Source organism: Hirundo rustica, chromosome 4 (genome assembly GCF_015227805.2).
Source record: "Hirundo rustica isolate bHirRus1 chromosome 4, bHirRus1.pri.v3, whole genome shotgun sequence".
In the NCBI taxonomy this organism is placed as follows: domain Eukaryota; kingdom Metazoa; phylum Chordata; class Aves; order Passeriformes; family Hirundinidae; genus Hirundo; species Hirundo rustica.
Window position 1 is genome coordinate 9,670,683 of NC_053453.1, and position 20,600 is coordinate 9,691,282.

Sequence of the window (20,600 nt, forward strand, 5' to 3'; positions counted from 1 at the left end):
TGCTTTGTCAGACATATCATTGATCTTGGGATGTTTTATGGCATGTCAGATGGTGGACCAAAAATCCATTGCTGCGTCAGCTTTCCAGCTAGGAGAGTATTATCAGGAAGGGTTGTGACAATATAGTTAAAAATTTGTATGGGACAATGGTTTCTTGTACAATAAACTCATTCCTTACCAGTTCAGAAGAGGCTGGGCTGGGCTGGCTTTAATGATTCTTCTAGAGAAAGATGACTCACCATGTGAGAAAAGAAGAAAATGCGGGCTGTCCTGAAATTTTGAGATGAGGTAGGGGCTATTTGTTCTGTGATCCCCCTTTTAAAAATATACATTCAGTAATGGTCATCTGTCAGGTAATAATTATGTGTGGCCGTGTCTTAGTTTGGAGTGAATCTAAAGGATCTCCTAACTTAGGCAAAGCATGAATGAAATCCTCATCAAGTTCTCAAGTCTCACACTTCTAAGACTCACAGTTTTCCCTCCTGCCTCTCACCTCCTGCTTTAGCAGCAGCATCTCCCATGTCAGCAGTGTGCTGCTGCAGCCTCCTTAGTGCTCTGGAACTCCAGGCACCTGCCCAGCCAGGAACAGTGCTCTGTCCTAAAAGGAGAACAGGCACTTTGGAGTCAAGATGTGAGACAGAGGTGATACTGTAGCCCCTGCTGTCCCTCTGCCATTTGAGCTCATGCTAAAATGTGTCTGGCTTGTAACTTCTTGCACCAATTAAACACTCATCTTCATACCCCAAGGAGCAAACTCATATATCAAGATAATCTGTAGGCAATGGTTTAATACTTAAAACTTTGTCTGATGACCAGCGAGGGGACATGAGGAGTGTCAGTGGAGTTCAGTGTGGATGTTAGGAAAAGGTTCTGGCCCTGGAACAGGCTCCCCTGGGAACTGGTCATTACTCCAAGCCTGTCAGAGTTCAAGGAGTGTCTGGACAGTGCTCTTAGTCCTGTGGTTTAGTTTTTGGTAGCCCTGCATGGAGCAGGCAGTTAGTTTTGTTGATGCTTGTGGATCCCTTCCAACTTGATACATTCTCATGATTCATCTTTTTGGCAAGGGTGCCTCACATTTTAAAAACCTTGAATTTGACGAAATGAAGATTTACCCTGTCAAGTGATAACAGGAAAACTTCTACAAAATAATTTTCTAGGAAGTTTCTTCCTGTTACAGCTCTCTTCCCCAGTGCATCTGGGGAGCAGTGCTATGGTGGGCAGGCTGCAGGGCTGGAGCACTGCAGCAGTGCTGTGGTTTAGTTCAGCCAGCTTTCCCTGGGAGATGCTGAAGTTTACAGTTCTGAATTTTTCAGTAGAAGTCACAAACTCATGATTTTAAGTAAATAATACATGCTAACTTAGCCACAGCAGCATAAAAAGACCATCAGTTTCACCTTGCTAAGCAAATTCATCCTCCAGCCTACACTGACATTCTGTGTTGTAACTGAGATTGGCAGTGCAGCATTACACTTTATGTTCTGAACATTAATCCTGGGGTACTTAGTGGGAGCTTTGCACTGATTTATGTACAGATAATAATATTTCTTATAAAGGTTAACAAAGCTAACTGAGAGCAGACTTTGGCCTTGTATTTGGTCTTTTCCCTAATATTTCTCTTCTATTATTCTGCAGGTTTTTTTCAATAGCTATTTCTTGATCTAACTGTTACATTGTTGTTGAATTCCACTAATTTTGGTATGTGATGGACATATATATGTTTAACGGTGAAAAGAAATGTGATACATTTCAAATCTCAGGAAATGCCAATAATGCAAACTGGCCTATAATCCTAATTTTGTTTCATTGACACTTGAAATACAGTTTAAGAAATGTGGCTGTTCTCAGTACTAGAATAAGTTTCTTATATTTTCTTTACTGTGTGTCTGTAGGATTGTACTGAAGACTGTACAAAAGTCGTAGAATAAGAGAAATAAGTTATTCTATAGCAAGATATGAATGATGAACTTTAATATCACATATTATTTTCTCTCACGTCAAATTACAAACCTTTATGGCTTGAACTGCCTCAGATTTTCTGTGTACTGAGAATTTCCATGGGAATAAAACTTTGCAAATTGCCTTCATAGTATTCTCTAAATGGGTTCTGATAAATATTTATAATATCTTCTCACTTCTCAAATACAGATTCTAACTGGCCTTATTCAGGATTCAGTTATTCTTGGGATTAACCCTGAAATCCTATTACCAAGCCTAAAGCAGCAGGAGAAAAAAAAAAAAATAAAAAAAAAAGGAAAAGAAGATGACAAAGCCGGATTTAGCTACAAAATGAGAGCCTGGTGAAATCAGATCTATTTCACTACTGCTCATTTAATACATATAGATACAACTGGGTCACGAAGCTGATTTAGCCACGAGGTAGAAGTAGCATAGCAACAAACCTCAGCAGATTGAAAGTCAACTGCAATAGTATCTCAGTAAGTCTTTAGCACACTTATTATATTTTGTCAAATTTTAGTTTTCCTGGAATGAAGTTATTGATTTATTAAGCTATTGGGATTTTAGTACTTTAAATATGTAAGTTTTATCTCTATAGAAAGTTTGAGTGAAGAAATTATTGCCTGCTTCAAGTTTATATGATTTTACAGAAAAGATAAACATTTATGAGTAAATAAAAATGCTCAGCTTTCATGCAGGTTTGTATTCCATGTCAGAAGTTTTGGAAAGGGAAGTTTTCTTAAGGTTTTTGTTGTTTGTTTGTTTTGATTTGTTTTGTTTGGGTTTTTTGTTGCTGTTTGTGGGGTTTTTTGGGGGGCTGTTTTATTTGTTTGGTTTTGGTTTTTTTTGGTTTGGTTTGGTTTGGTTTTGGTTTTTAGTTTTGTTTGGCTTGTTTTTTGGTTTTTTTTTTTTTTTTAGTTTTTGGGGGGGGGTTTTGGTTGGGTTTTTTGTTGTTGTTGGGGTTTTTTTGCTTTTTGCTTTGTTTTGCTTTTACTATTAACTTAGAAAGAAAGTTCCAGAAGATTCTGAATAAACATGATAGTCAGTATCAATACTGACAGAAGAGAGAGGCAGTAGGTAAGAATGATTGGGAAAATCTAAAGTTTTACAAAGACCTGGTCCTACATACTTTATGGTATCATTTTTACAGATTTTGGAGGCACAGAAGGACATTTAGAAAGTAGGCTGATTTGCAGCTTTTTCATAATTTTTGTCCACTATAGTCAGGACCTCTTGTGTTCAAGATGTGGAAATTTTCCTTTAAGGTGGAAGTTTAGATTTTAATATTAGTGGTTTTTTTTCCAATTATTTAGAACATGAATATATTTTATTAGTTTAGTTGAAATGAGAATTTTATGCTAGTCACAGAAAGCACCAATGTTCTCCACCAGAGATGTAAAATTCTACATTTCATGGTACTTTTAAGACCAGTTCAACTTTTTTTGTTTTAGTGCCACCTAGTGACTTTAACTTGAAACATTTTTCTGAAGTTTTCAGTTTATTGGTGTTTGGTTCTGCATTTTGCAGTAGTGAGATGCTTTACAGAAGATTTTCGAACTGAATCACAGAGTTTATGTTGATTTCCTCTATTTATTCTTGTGATGATTTATGTTAAGTTTTTGCTATGCTTTTTGAGAAGTGTGGCTTTCCTTAGTGGAGTAATGTTTTGTCTGGAAAGCATTGATTAATGTTGATTGAAGCTTGCTTTCTTGATCATGTCAAACAATTAAACAAACAACTGCACATATTTATATTTATGCTTATGTATAAAGATATTGATAGACTTGTCTGAAGATGTCAGATACAACAGAAAAAAACCCAAAAACACCAGAGAGTCAGAAACAGTAATAAACACTTTCTGATAAAAATGATGTCCCAAGATATTATTCTTTAATTCTTTAAAAATTTGGGGTTTGATGCTCTTTTCAAAGCCTACTTGTTTGGCTAGTATTATATAAATGTAAATTCTTAGACAAGGCAATGAAGGGAAAGCTCTGTGTTTCTTTTTTGTAAAAGAAGCAGAATCAATTTAAATGTTTTATTTGTATTTAAATATCCTCCTACACTTGCCAACAGAATGATTGACATTGAATTTTGGATTTATATCCCTTAAATTTATATCCTTTATATCTCTCCTTGGGAGATGGAGGTCTATATAGAATTATAGGGAGGGATAGATGGGTACACAGAAGAGAATTTGAAATATTCATCAATTCATACATTGCCTGTGAAATCAAGAATTTTTCTCCCACAGTGCTGTAGTCTTCAGAATAAATGGCATTAGTGGTATGTGCATTTTGAAGTTTTAAGTGATAAAACGCTTATGAGAATTCAGGCTTTAAAAAATTGTGCCCTGTTTGACTGTGTGGTTTAAATGGCTTTTAGCAAAATAACTAATATCAAGTTAAAAGGCAAATATGAAGACCTGGAATTGTTTGCACAAAGTAAAGGGAAAAAGCATATTCTTTGAGTGGGGAACTAAGATTAAAGCTTATGGCCATGCCTTTGCCTTGGGTTTACTTTTTTTATTTCCTGTTGCTTCACTTAGGTCAGAACTTTTCTCGTTTCATTGGTGAGAAATTTCAGAAATTCAAGACACTGAGTAATATTTGAAAATTACTGTGATTTTAAAGGGTGGATGGCCCTGGGTGTTATACGCTCTGTGTGACTTCCTGAAGTTTGTCAGCTGGGGAGAGGTTGGCTGGTATCTGCAAAAGGCAGATTTCTGAAAGGAGTTCCCAACAGACAGGGTAGTTTTATCTGAGAAGCAGTAATGTATTAAAAAGAATATAGTTTTGGAATAGAACCCCACAATATATTATAAATTATTTGGCTTGAGTTTGATTTTTACTAATGTATTTTGTTTCCTGATTGTTTTTCCAGGTTGTTTGATAGCTTTGATCTTTCTACTTAAGCATCTCAAATATTTTTTTTTCAGTCCCTGTATATCCTAATTCTGAATTCTGATTTTTTCTTTCTTTGCTTCAGATGTTTTCTCTGGTTTAGATTTTTTTTTTTTTCACCCCCCCTTCTTTTGCCTCACACTTCCCTCTTAATGAAAACATATGTTTGTAAGGTCTTGTTATTCACTTTCTGATCTACATATCCACAAAGTTCTTAGCATGGGACCAGATATAGGCAATAAATCAACATTTCTGTTTAACTTCCCTTGAATTCCCCAGTAACCTCATGTCATGGTAGCAGTTTTAGTGATGTTATTAGAAGGATTTCCAGGTTGAGATTGTGGAAAAGAGGAGGCTTTCAGCAATGCATAAGTAGCTATTCTAGAATTACAAGAGGTTTTCAGAATGACAGCCTCATGTTTTCCATGAGTTCAACTCTTGGGCCACTGTGGATTGCAGAGGTCCATGTGGCTGGAGGAGCCCACAGCCCAGTGGAACTACCCAAGGGAGTGGAAAGGTCTCAAGCTTAAATCTTTTGCTGCAGCTCTGTGTAGTTTTTCACTGTTTTCTTCACTTGGTTTTCCCAAGTTGATCCTTTCCTGAATCAGGAGATAAAGTCCTTGTAATACTGTCAGATTAGTATTTCTGTTCCACACCTTCTCGAGAAAGACAAAGTTCGAGCAGCATTAGGCTCAAAGCCCTTCGTTTGGACTTTCATACTACGTGGATTTGGTTTTCTTATCTTTCAGATTATTGAGTTGCCCCATATATGGCCAAAGATTGTACTGGTGGTCTGAGGTTAAGGAGGTCGGCATTCTCTTGGCACTTTCTGTGCCCCAGTAGAAGGCTTAGCTATTCCTGTCCAAACCTGGGAGGAGGAGGTCTTAATTTCCTCAGAACAAAGGATTATTATGGGGCATCCCAAAGGGGGAAACTGCAAAAGGATATAAATAAATGGGGTAGTGAGAAATAATCCAGTGGAAACTGCATCTAGATCTTGTACCTTGCAGGTATAACTACATGACAAATTTAATTATATTAATACTTCATGATGCTTTAAAATAAAAAGCTCAAGGTTGTCCTGTTTTCCATGATTTACAACTGTTTTGCTGCAAGCCTCTCTTATTTTAGCTTAGATAAGGAATAAGCTTTTCATATACTTGAAAAAATAGAAACTGCCATTGGTGGTGACTAACTCTATAGGGTGGCTTTACATTTCAGCAGTTTAATGGTTTGCCTCTAAATGTCGTATATTGTTTTGTAAGTGAATTACTGAGCCCATGGCATCATTAAAAAAACACCATTTATTTCCTTTATACCAACAGCACTTTTGTTGCATGTTTATATTTACTGCAATAATTAAGGGGAATGCCAGGCTTATAAATACCCAACTGACATATTTCACATAGATACACTGAGAGTACTTTGTTCAATAAATTATGGGTTGTAATTACCCTAATTTTACACCTTTGATAGGATTTGATTTTGTAAGAACATGGGCTTTCTGAAATAGAAACTTTTTTGAAAGCTTACATGTTCTTTCTTCAGTTAAATACTAAGTGATTGTGTTTTCAAGAAATCTCATGAACTGAAATAAGCATTATTATGGTACTTAGGGGTCAGACAATGTGACCAGTAATCAGTAAAGGCTTACAGCAGGTATTTTGGCTTGTAAATTAAGATGTATAAATTTTTACACATCTTAATATGTAAAAAAATTGTAGTGCCACTGTTGCTATTATGTTTAAGATGAGCATAACTAAAAGCTGACTCAGTTTGGCTAACTCTTAAGTTTTGAATGGTCCTGGTGTTTTTCACATACAGAAAGTCAGTTTTAAGGATGATCTGATGGCTTTTACAGTTGAAATCCTTCCATTACTTCAATACTTTACTGGAATTCAGATTAATTAAATTCACCCTTGAATTTTCTTTGCCCCTTTGAGCATTTTCATCAGTCAGATTTGAGCCTTGCCTTCATCTTCTAGCAAACAGTGAAATGTTCATTCTGGAGGATTGCTGTTCCATCTACTGATTCCTTCATCTAATCAAAAACTCTGCTCATCTGCTTTTCTGACTGGCATTAGCGTTAATGTTGACTGATGTGTCTGCAAACAGCTGGCTCATATATCTGCTTAATTAAATTACAGCATTTGCAGACTTTGGTTGATGCAACTCTCCATGCTACAAATGTGCTGTTTCTCTCCTTCATTTTACATCAGCATTTGTGCATCTACGGATGCAGATGCTTTGGCATGACCCTTTTTTCACTTTAAAGCATTGCACAGTGCAATACAGTTTAATGTGTAAGTGTAATATTGCACAATTTCCTTGTCAGCTGCCTGCACAGTTTGAACCAGTACTCCTGAAAATATTTTAAAAATAATTTCTATAGCCATAATTACCAATCCATGTGCTGGATACCTGACCTTCTTATAAATAATTATCCTGATATGTTTGCAGGACTGCTAACAAGTGACTTAGAGTGGCAGTTTAATGTTAGTGACATTCCAGGGAGAAATTTTCTCTTGTCACTAAATTTTCACTTGAATGTTTAAACTGCTGTTTGCTATAGCCGAGACATGCACACACCATAAGACTGAACTCAGGATTTATTTTATGTTAGGTCATTAAATAATTTCTGTATAATATTACTGGAGAAGCAGAAGAGTGCTTTGACTTTATTTTTTCAGATGAAATTGGCTTTTGTAGGGCAGAGCTGTCTACTAGGCAGTGATTTTTTTCTACTTGCCAGGTACAATTTTTGTACTTTTACCCCAACTCACATTTTGAATTGGTTTTCAGACCTTGTCTTTATAAAATTACTTTATGCCTGTAATTTTCCTGTCATGGCTATAAATTTAGGTTGAGGCAAACTGAAATAATTCCACAGCACAATAACTGTTTTCACTCCCTCATGGTTTATGTATCCAATAATCATTAGGTGATTTACTGGTTACTTCTATGAGAAACTTCTATTGCAAGCACCATTGTCTGTGTCCGTGTTTTGCATCAAAGTGAACCAGTTAAATTTGTGTGATCATCTCATGGTTTTGCTTAACATGCTGGGTTTTTTTGGTCCCCAAAATAATCTTTTTTGGATTATATGGAATACATTAAGAACATACAGTATAACCCCCTAATAACGTTAATTGAAATATTAGGCATTATTAAAAATGGTTTAATATTATTAATCCTTTTATCCTTTTAAGTTTTGTTTCTTATAAATGTCCTAGAGTTACAGGTTGGTATTTGCTGCTGAAAGCAGTTCTCTCCCTGTGCTTTGTGCCTGGTACTTAGTGATTTATTTTAGGGGTGTAAGTAGTTGAGCATTTATGGAAACGTGTGACCTTATTTACCTTTTAATCTACAGAGCACTATTGAACTAGATAGCAGTAGCAAGATTTTAGCCAGTGAGGCATGATTTTTAAGTTATTTTAAGGCTTTGCACCAGGTTGACAGCATAAAACTATGTTTATGTTTACTTTCACTGAACATCCATAATCAGGAAGAGGCATAATGATCTGTTTTCAGCTGAAATGTAAATTGTGAGTCTGTATTTCAATGTATGTCAATATATGCATATTTATACAGAGACAAATTTAAAAGCAATCTTAAACTGATTTCCACTTGTGCAGACAAGATTTTGCACTTAAAAAAATTCTGTGCATGTTTTTACATAATGTCAGAATATCATATAAATTACTTTTCAGGGAATAGTCTTTATGTATATGTGAGTAAGACAGCAGAAGTATGTGTGTTCCCAAGACACAAATCTCTATTGCTATCATCAGTATTCTCGTATTTGCAGCTATACTCTGCTGTGCTTCCAAGAGTGTATTTTGTTATATATAGCAATTGAATCTGACCTGGAACTTACATTGTAAACCACCAAACTAATTCACGCAATTTGGAAGTCACCTTATAACTCAAACAATATTTTTCAGGGGCTTAAAAAAAGTAATTTTTTTATTTTTTTTTTTAATTTCCTCAGCTCTGCATTTCCAAGTTTTATTTCTTTATGTAAACTTGAAACAAAATTTGTGGGAATTTTTCCACTATAGTATATGGGTTTTTTGGTTGCCACACAGTGAAGCATCAAATACCTGGTTTTTTAAATATATAGTCTCATTTTGTAATCTCCAGTTCACTAATAGTTGCTCTCAGCATAGTGGAAATTAAAATCTAGGTTTGACATTCTTTTTCTCACGAAGATCCAGAAAACATAAATCTTTACTGCTACAGTACGCAGAAAAGAAAATTAACTGTCTTTAATACTGTTTCTATTTATTTTGCAGTTTAATAATAATGCTCAGAATGTAAGTTGCTTTAATCATCTTGTCCAAGCTAATGTGAGGAACAAGAAGAAACTGAAAGAAGCTGTCTATAAAATCTCTGCTAAAGGAATCACGGATTACAAAAAAGGCTTTAGCTACGCTTTTGAACAGCTGCTAAATGTAAGTATTTAAGTAAGATCTCTCTGCTATCAAGTGCAGAAGAACAGGAATGTTCAGATGGCCACTGCATGCTCCTTCATTGTGTAACTAAGCGGTAGGAGTGCAAACCTATATATAGCAAGTAAATTTGTCCCAACAGTGTTTCAGTGGGTTTGTTTTGTTTTGGGTTTTTTTTGGTGGGTTGTTTTTTTGTTTGTTTTGTTTTGTTTTTTTGTTGTTTTTGTTTTGTTTTGTGGGTTTTTTTGTTTGTTTGGGGTTTTTTTTGTTTTGTTTTTGTTTTTGTTTGGTTTGGTTTGGTTTTGGTTTTGGTTTGGTTTGGTTTGGTTTGGTTTGGTTTGGTTTGGTTTTTTCATTACAGGTTCCCCAGCAGGTGGCTAAGACTTTGGAGTTAATTTCATTTTCAATCTGTTGCGCTGTTTTACTTGATTCATTCAGCTGGTGTTCCATTTAACATGTGATTCACAGTTGACACATGCTTGTGGTACTGGTTGACTTGACATTAATTTTAAAATGGAAAGATCTGTGTTACTGTGCTATTATTTCAATTTTACCACATCATCTCCTAGCAGTGCTTAGTTAACCTACAATTTCACGCTTATTAGAAGTCCATGGTTTGAGCAAGACAGAGGAGAGGAAATGAGTTAGTTAATAGAGGAATACTAGGCACCTGATTAGGCTTAAAAATAGTATTCACTCACTGACACTGTTCTAATTCCTTTATCTTTCTCATGTATAAAAAGAATAATTTTCTCAAAAATTAAATGCATAATTTCCGTGTTTTAAATACATTGCACTTTCTAATTTTCACCCAGACTAGCTTTTGGAATAGCAATGTTTCCCATTTATAACACATGTGTGGTGTTTATTAGTAAATTTTAAATGGTTCACATAGTTATTTAACAAAAATTGTTCTACTTCTCACCTTCCTGAAGTAGGCATATTGTATCTTAAACCTTAAATAAAGCTGTATCACTTTACAGCAGGTAAGTTAACAAGGGAGAAACATATTCTTATCCTTACTGCTTTCTGTGTTTCATTTTTGGCTTGGTTTGGTTTGGTTTGGTTTTGGTTTGGGCTTTTTGGGGAGTTGTGGGGGAGGAAGGGTCAGTTTGGGCTTTGTTTTTGTTTTTCCTGATCTGCCAGAGTCTGATCTTCAGGACAGTTCACTGACATTGTATTTGCAGTTTAAAACTAGATCTGATGTAAAAAATTCTAACCTTGTTAAATTTTGATGAAGGAACAGAAAATCAGTGTTTTCATGGGAATTTTCTCAGTAGACCACTATTTACATTAGCAGAGGGGTCTGGTGGGGAAATGAGTGGGTGTCCTCTGCTGATGGTAGTATAAAAACCATAAAAAATACTTTGAAATCTGTTGGGCATTTTGGACAAGGCTGGATGGCATTTTCCTCTTTTCTGGACCTGTTGACATCTTATGCAGGGGGAACCAGGAAGACAAGAAATTCTGCCAAATATGTTCCTCATTGCATTTATATTTGATTTAAATTATGGATTACATTTTTTGCAGCACTAGATACATACTTTGTGTACAGGCAACAGTAAGAAAAGCTGAACACAGAGGAAGTCTCAAATGTTTTTTTTTTTGTAGGACTAAAGTATTACTTAAAAAATAATTGGAGATCAGTGTTAAAGTGGGATCATCCATTTTGTAGCTGGAGGCAGAAATGTCATTAGCCTCACATAATCTCTACAAGATTGGAAGTTATTGCTGGACATTTTGGATTGCACAAGGTTCTGGATATATAGTAATCCTCTCCAAATATTGCCAAATCCATTTAGCAGGAAGAATAAAGGGCTGGGTTTAGCCCAAGACTCTGATTACAAGACATTATAATATGGTGGTATAATACAGGCTCAAATAAATAATAAAAAATATGCTTTGGAATAGTTTCCAGTTGTATATTTATGAATTCAAATAGTTCACTTGCTTTAAGGCCCATATAAATGCAGCATTGCTCAAATTTTCAAAATAATTTTGTGGGCGCTGTTTCTAGATGACAATAATTTCAAAAAATATTCCAATATACCAAAGTAATTTGTAAGTTGTACCAAAGTAATAAGTAAGTTGGTACCATGAAAAAATTGCTGTCTGATCTGTTCCTAAATGGAAATAGACACTTCGGGCTTTTCAACATAATAATTTGTGTGATTAACAGTAATCTGGATTCCATATTTTCAAGACAGTGATTTCCTATTATTTATTGTTACATTAACTTGCTTCTGTGAAAAACATAATACTTCAGCTTCAGCAGTTCAGGATCGTTTTTTCACTTATACTGTAACATCTATGGATTCTTAAAGAAAAAATAGTGAAAAATGAATTCCTAAAGTGTGATGTCACAAGACATAATTTTAACCTGTCACTTAGTTAATTTTAAATATTTGAAACTTGTATAAAACAAAAGCCATTTTAGATGCAGTGTAAAATGGATCATGTCTTGCTTGCCTGTTTGAAAGAAAAAGATAAGGCCTGTATCAAATAGAAGAGAGACCTAAAAATTAGTACATAGCCCAATGCCACTTGTATTCTTTTGTGGTTTAAGCTTGGAAGCTGTTTCTTGTCCTGGATAGACAACACCTTCCCATTGAGCTGTGGCCCATTGTATAACAATGGCAAATGACTCAGAAAAATGATGAAATTACAGCATCAGCTTTTCACAATCTATTATGGATTCGCTCCCTGAGCCAGTATCTCTCCATTCTAGACCAAAGGAGTGGGGGTGGGGGGAAGAAGATGTGTTTTAAATTCCTTAAAGATCATCTGGTTCCAACACCCCCTACCATGGACAGGGGCATCTTTCACTAGACCAGGGTGCTCAGAGCTCTATCCAGCCTGGCCTTCAACAGTTCCAGGGATGGGGTAATGTCATATGATTTGAGTTTATTCCTGTTCAGTTTCCAATAATATTTGTAGGCTAAAATCTTGATTTTTTTTTTTTTTCTTTGACATGACTAATATCTTAATAATGTAGTGTAAGTAAATGCCCTTTGGTAAGTATGAGGAGATAAGAGAAAACTGCTTTCTTCTGATGCTGTGTAAGCATATACTAAGTAAGCCACAGAAAAATCCTGCTTTAGTCGGTTAAAGCAAAGCCTAGCTCAAGTTCCCATTGTTCATAGTAGTTCTTCTTTCAAAAATCCCTCAAAAAGTTCCATAATATGAGGAAATTTTGGTCCCCTTCCTTGTCCTTCTGATCTTATTTTGGTCTATATATTAAATCACTGTAAATGTAGGTGAATTTCTTTATTTATGAGGTTTCCAACCCTACTTTTATTACTTTTTTAATATCGAGAGAATTGCAGCCCAAAGCAGTATCTTGCAAGTTATATTTCAGAAGCGAAAAATGGACATAAATTATTTAATTCCAACTGAAACACAGCGTGCTGATGAGGTTGGAGAGAGGGTATTGATTTCAAGCAGGTTTTATATGTTGTTACATCTAACGGAATCTTTGGGCTTGATTCTTTAGGCTTGATTTCCTTTTTTTATTTTTTTTTTTTTTTCCCAAAAAAATATTAATTTTGAAAGTAGAAATGGTAAGAAAATAACTAATCCTTCACTGAATATTGTAGAGGAATTAGACCAGTGAGTCTAAGTGAAAAGTGGCAGAGGGGAGTGGGATCATCACACCTGACCAGCCTGGTGACAATCACTCTCTAGCCACAAAGAATAGAGCAGAGGGAAACTGGGGGCATTGCTAGGACAACTCTTCTGTTTATCTTCCTGACTCTAGTGTAAATTCCTACAGCAAAATTCAGGCTTGTGGAAGGAGAAGTTGAATTTGTTTCACTGGATCTCTAAGGGTTTTACTCTGTCATGTCCAGCTGCTCAGAAGTACCGAGGTGTGTCTGACTGCGACCATTTGTTTGCAACACAAAGGGCAAGGAATGGCTGCGAAAGTGAAAAACAATTTTCTTGGACTAGATTCTTAACTTTTACAGAATAAAGAAAGAGGAGCCAAAATTGATGTTCACCTCTATTGATCTGGTTGTGGAACAATATTTTTATTTCTTTGCAAAACACGCTGCTTTTCTCTGGGGCTTTACTAGTTACTTTGATGAATTAGGAGTCAGAGGGGCTTCTTTTTAATTCTATTTCAGACTTGCTCTCCAGAAATGATGGAACATGCTCTGTTTTTCATCTCTGAGATGCAACATAATTGGAAAAGGTGATGATAGAGAGATTTTAATAATCTAGGTAGTCATATCTTGGGTACAATATATTACGTAGACCTTATGCTACAATACTTTCCTAAAGATTAGCTATTTGCTTGAGAGTATTATTGGTTAAAAAAAAAAAAACAAAAACAAAAAAAACACAACATGAAAGAAATAAAGATTTGGAAGATGAAGCTCATTTTAAGGAAATGTGACAAAAATATTTCAAACCTTATAAGGTGGATATCCTATAGGACACTTTAATCAACAGAGTTTTTATTCAAGCAGTCAGTGAGCTGGAAAGTTTTTGTGAATAGGAGTCCAACAGGAAAAAAAGAAACATGTTCAGTAATTTATTACAGTTCCATTGTTCCCCAATTCCCACAAGGAAAATAATGATAAGGGGAAAAAAAGCAAGGATGAAAAAAGAGAAGAGTAAGAATATTTAGAGATCCTCACTGTGCAAGTCTCATGCAGTCCATCTGTCGAGAAACACTGGGGTTGATGTGATAAGAGCTAAAGAGCTCTCCTCGTGCTTGTGGAGGTGAAAGAACTACCAAATTCCTGTTCTGTTGGGCCAGATCTGAAGTGACTCGTATTTAAGTATCATGGAAGAGAAAAGTGGATTTGATTTATTTTGGTTTTTTTTGCTCAGAAGGGGGTATTGAAGGAAATTCTAAAGCATTTTTTATATTTTGACATTACCATATAAAAGTAGTAAGTGTGTAGCTTTAAAAGCCATCAGATAACCGTTGTTATTCTTTATAGCCTGAAATATAAAAACTCTTCTGTTTGTATCTCCTACAGCACAGTGTCTCCAGAGCTAACTGCAATAAGATTATTATGCTGTTTACAGATGGTGGTGAAGAAAGAGCACAAGAAATTTTCCACAAATATAATGAAGACAAAAAAGTAAGTGATATATGAAAAAAATTACTGTATTAAATACAAAAGCATAAAGAGAAACATTTAAATATGGAAGTGAAAGAGGATTCAGTGTATGTATAAAGTTGTTTGTTTGTTTGTTTGTTTTTTAATTACTAGTATTGATCCTTAGGAAACTTAAAGCTTTTTCAATCTATTATTTATTTGAAAAATCATAAAAGGTATATTTAAGGTTTTACACTTTGTGACTTGCTGGTCTCAAGTGATGCAGAAGCGTACTGTAAGCCATAAAGAACTCAACTTTCTATTGACACTTTTCTTGCATTAGTGTAATCTCTGAATTTTCCAGCAGAAACATAGCTAGTTAAATGAAAGGATATATATGTGTATCTCTGTCTCCTCACTGCAAATATCTTCTATGTGGCAAAGGCAAAATGAGAACTCAAGCTTAGAATCTGAATTTGAACAGATTTGGGCTGTAACAAACCCACATTTTTCCCAGTGAGGCTAATTACACCTTTGAATGTCTTAGCAAGAAGTGGGATGGCTTTCTGCTGATGAAATTTGATCTCTGGTTCAAGCAGAATTATGGGTTTGACGTGAGAATCCCTGGATGAGTTGTTGTTTAGATTAAATTGGATTATTAGCTGTGCTGGTTTTGGATTTAATTTTTGAATCTAATCGAATTTCTGGTCTGGTTTTTGCATACTTAAAGATTTAAAAATGCAGGAGTGTGTGCATGAAATATTGCAGTTGCAATGTTTTTCTGCAGTTGCAGAAAAGTAGGTTGTTTCCTGCTAAATTTCAGTGCAAACTATTACTTATTATTAAAAGAAGATTAATCACATTCTAAATAGAAATAGAACATGAGCTGGATTCACACTGCAACTGAGCATTTACCTTTTCTAGTGCCTGGGGATGTGCCTACATCTGTGGGGTTTTGTGAGTTGTTTTTTGTTTTGTTTCCCAAAAACCTGCTGGAAGTTAGAATGTGATTCATCAAGGCGCTTTGACAGTTGCCATGGATGTATATGCATGAAGCAGTGGAAGTGTTTAGTTGAAAATCCTCACATGTTTGAATTAATTCTTTCAAAAGTGGAGCTGGAAATACAGTTCTCAATTTGTGTCTTGACCAGTGATTCAATCACTGACCTTGAATAATCATTTTGTGGCTGCTTTACAGTAGTGCTTCACATGGAATGATATGGTGGGGTTTAGTTAATCTCTGTGTCTGGGTTGAAAGTACTTTTTAAACCAGCAATCAGAGGAATGGAATTTGTATCCTTTTGTGACACACATGGCTGTACTCTGAAAATATATGCAGAGATTCCTTTTCAAATTTGGATGTGGTAGCTTTTATCACATTACAACAATAGCCATCAGCGATAGGAAATACATCCAAAAGGGGGAAGATGTATGATTCTTTTTTTTTTTTTTTTTTTAATTTGCCATGTTAGGAGGAAAGTGTAGTAAAATATTCAGTCCCAACAACAAAAAAGATTTGGAGTGCCAAGATTTGTGATCCTAATCACATTATTCCTGATGGTTGATAATTCTGTGAAGTATATTACATGAAAAGTAGGATTTACTAATTTTAAATGGTTATTTTACTGCATCATTTAATACTGTAAATTTTCACTGCCACAGGTTGGGATGGGTTAATGTATACTGTAATATATAAAATACTATACACAGTAATTTTCTTATTATCTCTTGTGAAGGAAGACTTGGGGGTTTTATTGTATACAGCAAATGTATAATGGTGATATTGGTCACTATGTGTCAGTATATAAAATAGTATGTAATTTAATGCATTGCCAATGCAATGCAAGGCACTTTTCTACACTTGTTTGTGGTCTATGCATCTACAAGTTTGAATCTTAGTAAACACTTACATTTTGTCACTTGTCTAATGAAGCACTGGGGTGCTAGATACCAGTCCTAACTGGTTTTCTCCAAGGTGACATTGCAGTACCAAGTTTATGCAGGTGTAATTTGAAGAACCATTTGCTTTCCCCTTATCACTTTCAATCAGTAACAATGTAGTGTTGAAGGGAAATTTATGGTTGGGGAACATCTAATGAGACTGGACCAGTAAATTCTTTTTGAGGTGTTACAATGAAATCTTCCAACATCTTTCATAACATTCTAATGTTTTAAGAAATAAGTTTTATTAAAAAAATATGCTTGTGATAATGCTCTCCTTAGTAAAGCTACACTTGATTCCAGAATAATGACATGTGAGCTCTTTTGTTGTTGCCTCAGTATGTAACAATGTTAGTTCATTATCAGTAGAGAATTGCATAATTGGTGGACACATTCCAACATTAAAAATGCACATACACTTTTAATCTTGGTAGGTCATAATCACTAATATTGTGTTACCTTCTTAGATTGCAAAGTAGGCTGCTTTCTTATATTAAATGATGAGACTTTAAAGATATGTGGGTGTAGTTTCTATTGTCTTTATTGCAGTTAATTTATAATTTAGTTCATAAATATCCAGTGAATTTCAGACTTTGTTGATATTTATCATTTGTAGAGGGACTATTCAATATAAGGTGTTAAAGAGTTTTCTGTGTTTTACAGTAGAAGCAGCTCAGGGCATAAATATGTATCAGCATATGTAACTTCTTGCCTGCTCTGCATTTATTTGACCACCCGTCTTTGTGTTTTGCATAAAGCATTTAAGAGATGAGTCTTTATTGTCTTATGTCACAGTCAGCCATTTAGGCACCAATGAGTTTTATACTTTCTTTTTCTTGTACTAACAAAAGACCATTTATTCAAATCTATTAATCTTTGTTTACATCTTCCTGATGTAAAATTTCTTCAGCTTTATAAGTATTTTCTTTTTCATGTCAGTTAATTTATAAATCCATGCCATGAAAGAAACTTCAGTTTTAGCCCATCAAATAACATGATTGTTTGCAGTGTCATTGGTGCAACCTTCAAGTTAAATGAAATAATGCAATAAACACTTGAAAACTACTAAAAAGGCAGCCTAGAATCTAGAGGCTGAAAAGTATTCCTTTTAAATTTGAAGTCTTAATCTGTTTGAAATAGCGTACAGATATATTTAAAATAGTTTTCTGTCTGTATAAATAACAATTTACAGTGCAAGTAGGACAGTTATTATAAAGCTTATGTAACACAGATTTGGGGAGGAACATTTTATCTGTTTGAAGAGGAAAATCACAGTTGTGTTTCACCTTTGCATGCCTTTTTCCCTTTATAAAGCCAGATTTTATTGTCACATATTGCAACTACATGCTGCGCCTGATATTTAAAACCTGGCATGTTTACCTTTATGGTGACATTTGGGGCACTCACATTAAATGTGTAAAATACCACACATGCTCTAAATTTCAGGAAGGAGGGTGCTAAATTTCATTTTATTTGCACTCCTCCTACAGATGTCTTCACCGAAGATAGCAATATAAATTTAATTGAAATGTATACCCCGTAGGCGTTGATCGTGAGAATTTTGTATTCAGGTTTAAAATAGAAAACCACAGATCTTTGGGGCAAATTTTCCCCTTGGAATCTGTATTTGGAAAGATTGCTCAACTTATGTTGAGGAAATGACCTTAAACATACCTCATGTACTTTTAGTTTAAGGTTTTGGAGAATGGAAGAGGTTTGTGTGGGTGGGATGAACTGACCTGACACACAGAGGCAGGATTAGTCAGACCCCTCAGGCAGGAGCAGAACTATAAATAGGGTCTTATAGACATAAGACATTACAGATATTCTCACAGAATTATCTGGCATAATTAGTACAACCTCATTTTTCTAGATTTTTCTGGAAGTATCATAAGATGAAAGGAAGTTTTCCAACATTCAGTTCTATTAAGAATATCTGTATGTGATGGGCATAGAATTGCTACAGTGGTAGAGATCCTATGAGAGAAGGCTCCAGCGTGCCAGAACTCCACTGGGAAACTTACAGCTGCCACTGGCTTCTTCCAAATGAGACACATTCAGCATGTCAATAAAGTGATGAAATGAAATATTTATGAGAAAGAACTTGTAAAGCTTTCATTTAAAAAAAAAAAAAAAATTTAAAAAAAAAAAAAAAAAATCAAGCCTCCTACCGTCATTACCAGTGGAGGGAACCATTTTCTTTTTTTGATTTCAATCCATTAGTGCATAACTGCGAGTCAATAAAACTAAAATCAAAACTAAGTTAATTTAGGCAGTGGTGTATGTATTGCTCTAGGTGAGTGTTGGTCCTGAATTCAAAGGACCATCAAAAAACCCATGACATTTCCACTTTGGGTCACCGTGGAATTCAGGGATCACTGACCAAATGTAGCTTTGTATGGTCACTTACAGATCTTAAAATTGAAACAGCATCTTCCCCAGCACTAGTGTCAGCTTTGAATAGAGCTGAACAGATGTCAGAGTGTATCCCAACAGGTTTTGCATTTCTGAGTGTGTGGTAGGCTTGTGACACAGAATATAACACAAAGTAATTATATTAACACTTGAACAAAGCTTCAGCAAGCTGGTTAAACTGGCTCCTCGGCCCTTTTCCTAATAATTTCTGCCTTAAGAATGTGTCACCTTCCAACTGTTAATTATAGTTTATTGTGTGTTCCATGATATGCACAAATGGTAAACCTAAAATATTCTGGGTGAAACTTGGGTCAGAATTTAAAAATTCCATAATCCATTACTTTTTCTTTCAAAGTAAAAAGTGGAAACTGTTATTAGAGAGTATTCACAGAAGCATCATCTTATTCTAAAGGCAAATTACCTTTTTTTTTTTTTTTTAACCTCTTAGTTTTGCTTATTAATTAAGGGCTTGCAATATACCTACTGTCCCAGTTTCTGGATTCTTAATATGAATTAATTCCACTACAATAATGAATTTAAATATACCATATCAGCAGCCTCCCTCCTTTGACACTCGTTACCCAAATATGCTTCAGTAACAGTCAAGCTGCACAATATTAAGCTATGTAAATCTCGAGTCTATAAATTCATGCAGTAATAGTTGGGGGGGAGGTTGGTGGTTTTCTTCTTTTTCAGTACAATATTAGGCACACATTTTTTTCCCCATAAACTTAGATTTTGAACCACAATTACTTGATGATTGTGAAGTTGTTTTCCCACTAGGAATCTGAGTTCAGAGTTTTTTAAGATACTCATTTTCAAAAATATCTATACACTGTTCTTTCAACAGTCATCTTCTCAGCTATCCTTCTAGGCTACCGTGTGTCCATGCCCTGGCAATGCTCTTGGAGTACAACAGTCTGCCCATCTTTCCTACACTATCTTTCACTGACCCCTTTATCTTAAGACATCACCAAACATCCCCAAGCCTTTCTTGGACACTTCAATAAGGAAGTAATATCTATTATGTTTTTCCTACTTTTTTCACTTTTCCATTCAGCCATCACATCCCCTGTGCTGTTGTTCTGTGTGTGGACACCTGGGTGAGGTTGCTGCAGACTGAGAGGTGCAGCAGAAAGTGCAGTGGGTCTGAGGGGGGTTCTTCTGGGAAGATCTGCTTGCAGAACTTTTTCCTGCATGCATCTGCACACACATCTCTTTGTTGATCTGACTTTCTCTTTATGCTGCTGTTTCATTATGAGCATAACTCTGGGTTGCCACATGGCATTTTTATCTGCCGTGCAAGATAAAAATCCACGTGCAAGTGTTGAGAACTGCAGAGGAATAATGAAAGTTTTAATATAGCTTTGTTGAAAAGTAATCTTATCGGTTTTAATAAAGTCATATGTATCTGTTACATAAAACCCAACTGGCAGCTTGTTTCCTTCAAATTTGGCATGGAGGACGCTATTTGATATTTCTATTTTTGTTAATCTTCAGTTGCAAACACTGTAGTAATAGCGATTGATTCAGTGCATCACACTGAGGTTGATGCTGCAGATGGCATAAAATGATTAATCAAGGCAACAAGGATAGAATATCAGCTAATATAGAAAGCACATTATGTTTGTTTTGGGACAAATGCAAGAGATTCAGACTGCATTTTGCTTATTTATATAAACAAAATGCTACATATGACATAGCTGGCTGAGGCTAGACATCGGAGGGTCCATCCTGTCTCAGCCTCCCCATATATTTACTGTACATTCATTCCTGTGAATTTGAAATTGCTGTGAAATGGCTTGTGATTTGATTATGTTCTTCTGTAATTCAAGAATTGGAAGTCTGGGACTTCCAGCAAGGAGACTTTTAATACCTAGGCC

The 20,600-nt window shown here is 35.2% G+C and overlaps 1 protein-coding gene across 6 annotated transcripts in view; it reads left to right on the forward strand.

The window, feature by feature from the left end:
• Nucleotides 1-20,600, forward strand: part of CACNA2D1 (calcium voltage-gated channel auxiliary subunit alpha2delta 1) — a 368,498-nt gene that overhangs the window by 278,035 nt on the left and 69,863 nt on the right. For all 6 annotated transcript variants that reach the window (XM_058420484.1, XM_058420485.1, XM_040063345.2 and 3 more), the window contains exons 11-12: nt 9,155-9,313; nt 14,299-14,403. In XM_058420484.1, coding sequence (XP_058276467.1) covers nt 9,155-9,313; nt 14,299-14,403 — 264 coding nt within the window. The remainder of the gene's footprint in view (nt 1-9,154; nt 9,314-14,298; nt 14,404-20,600) is intronic.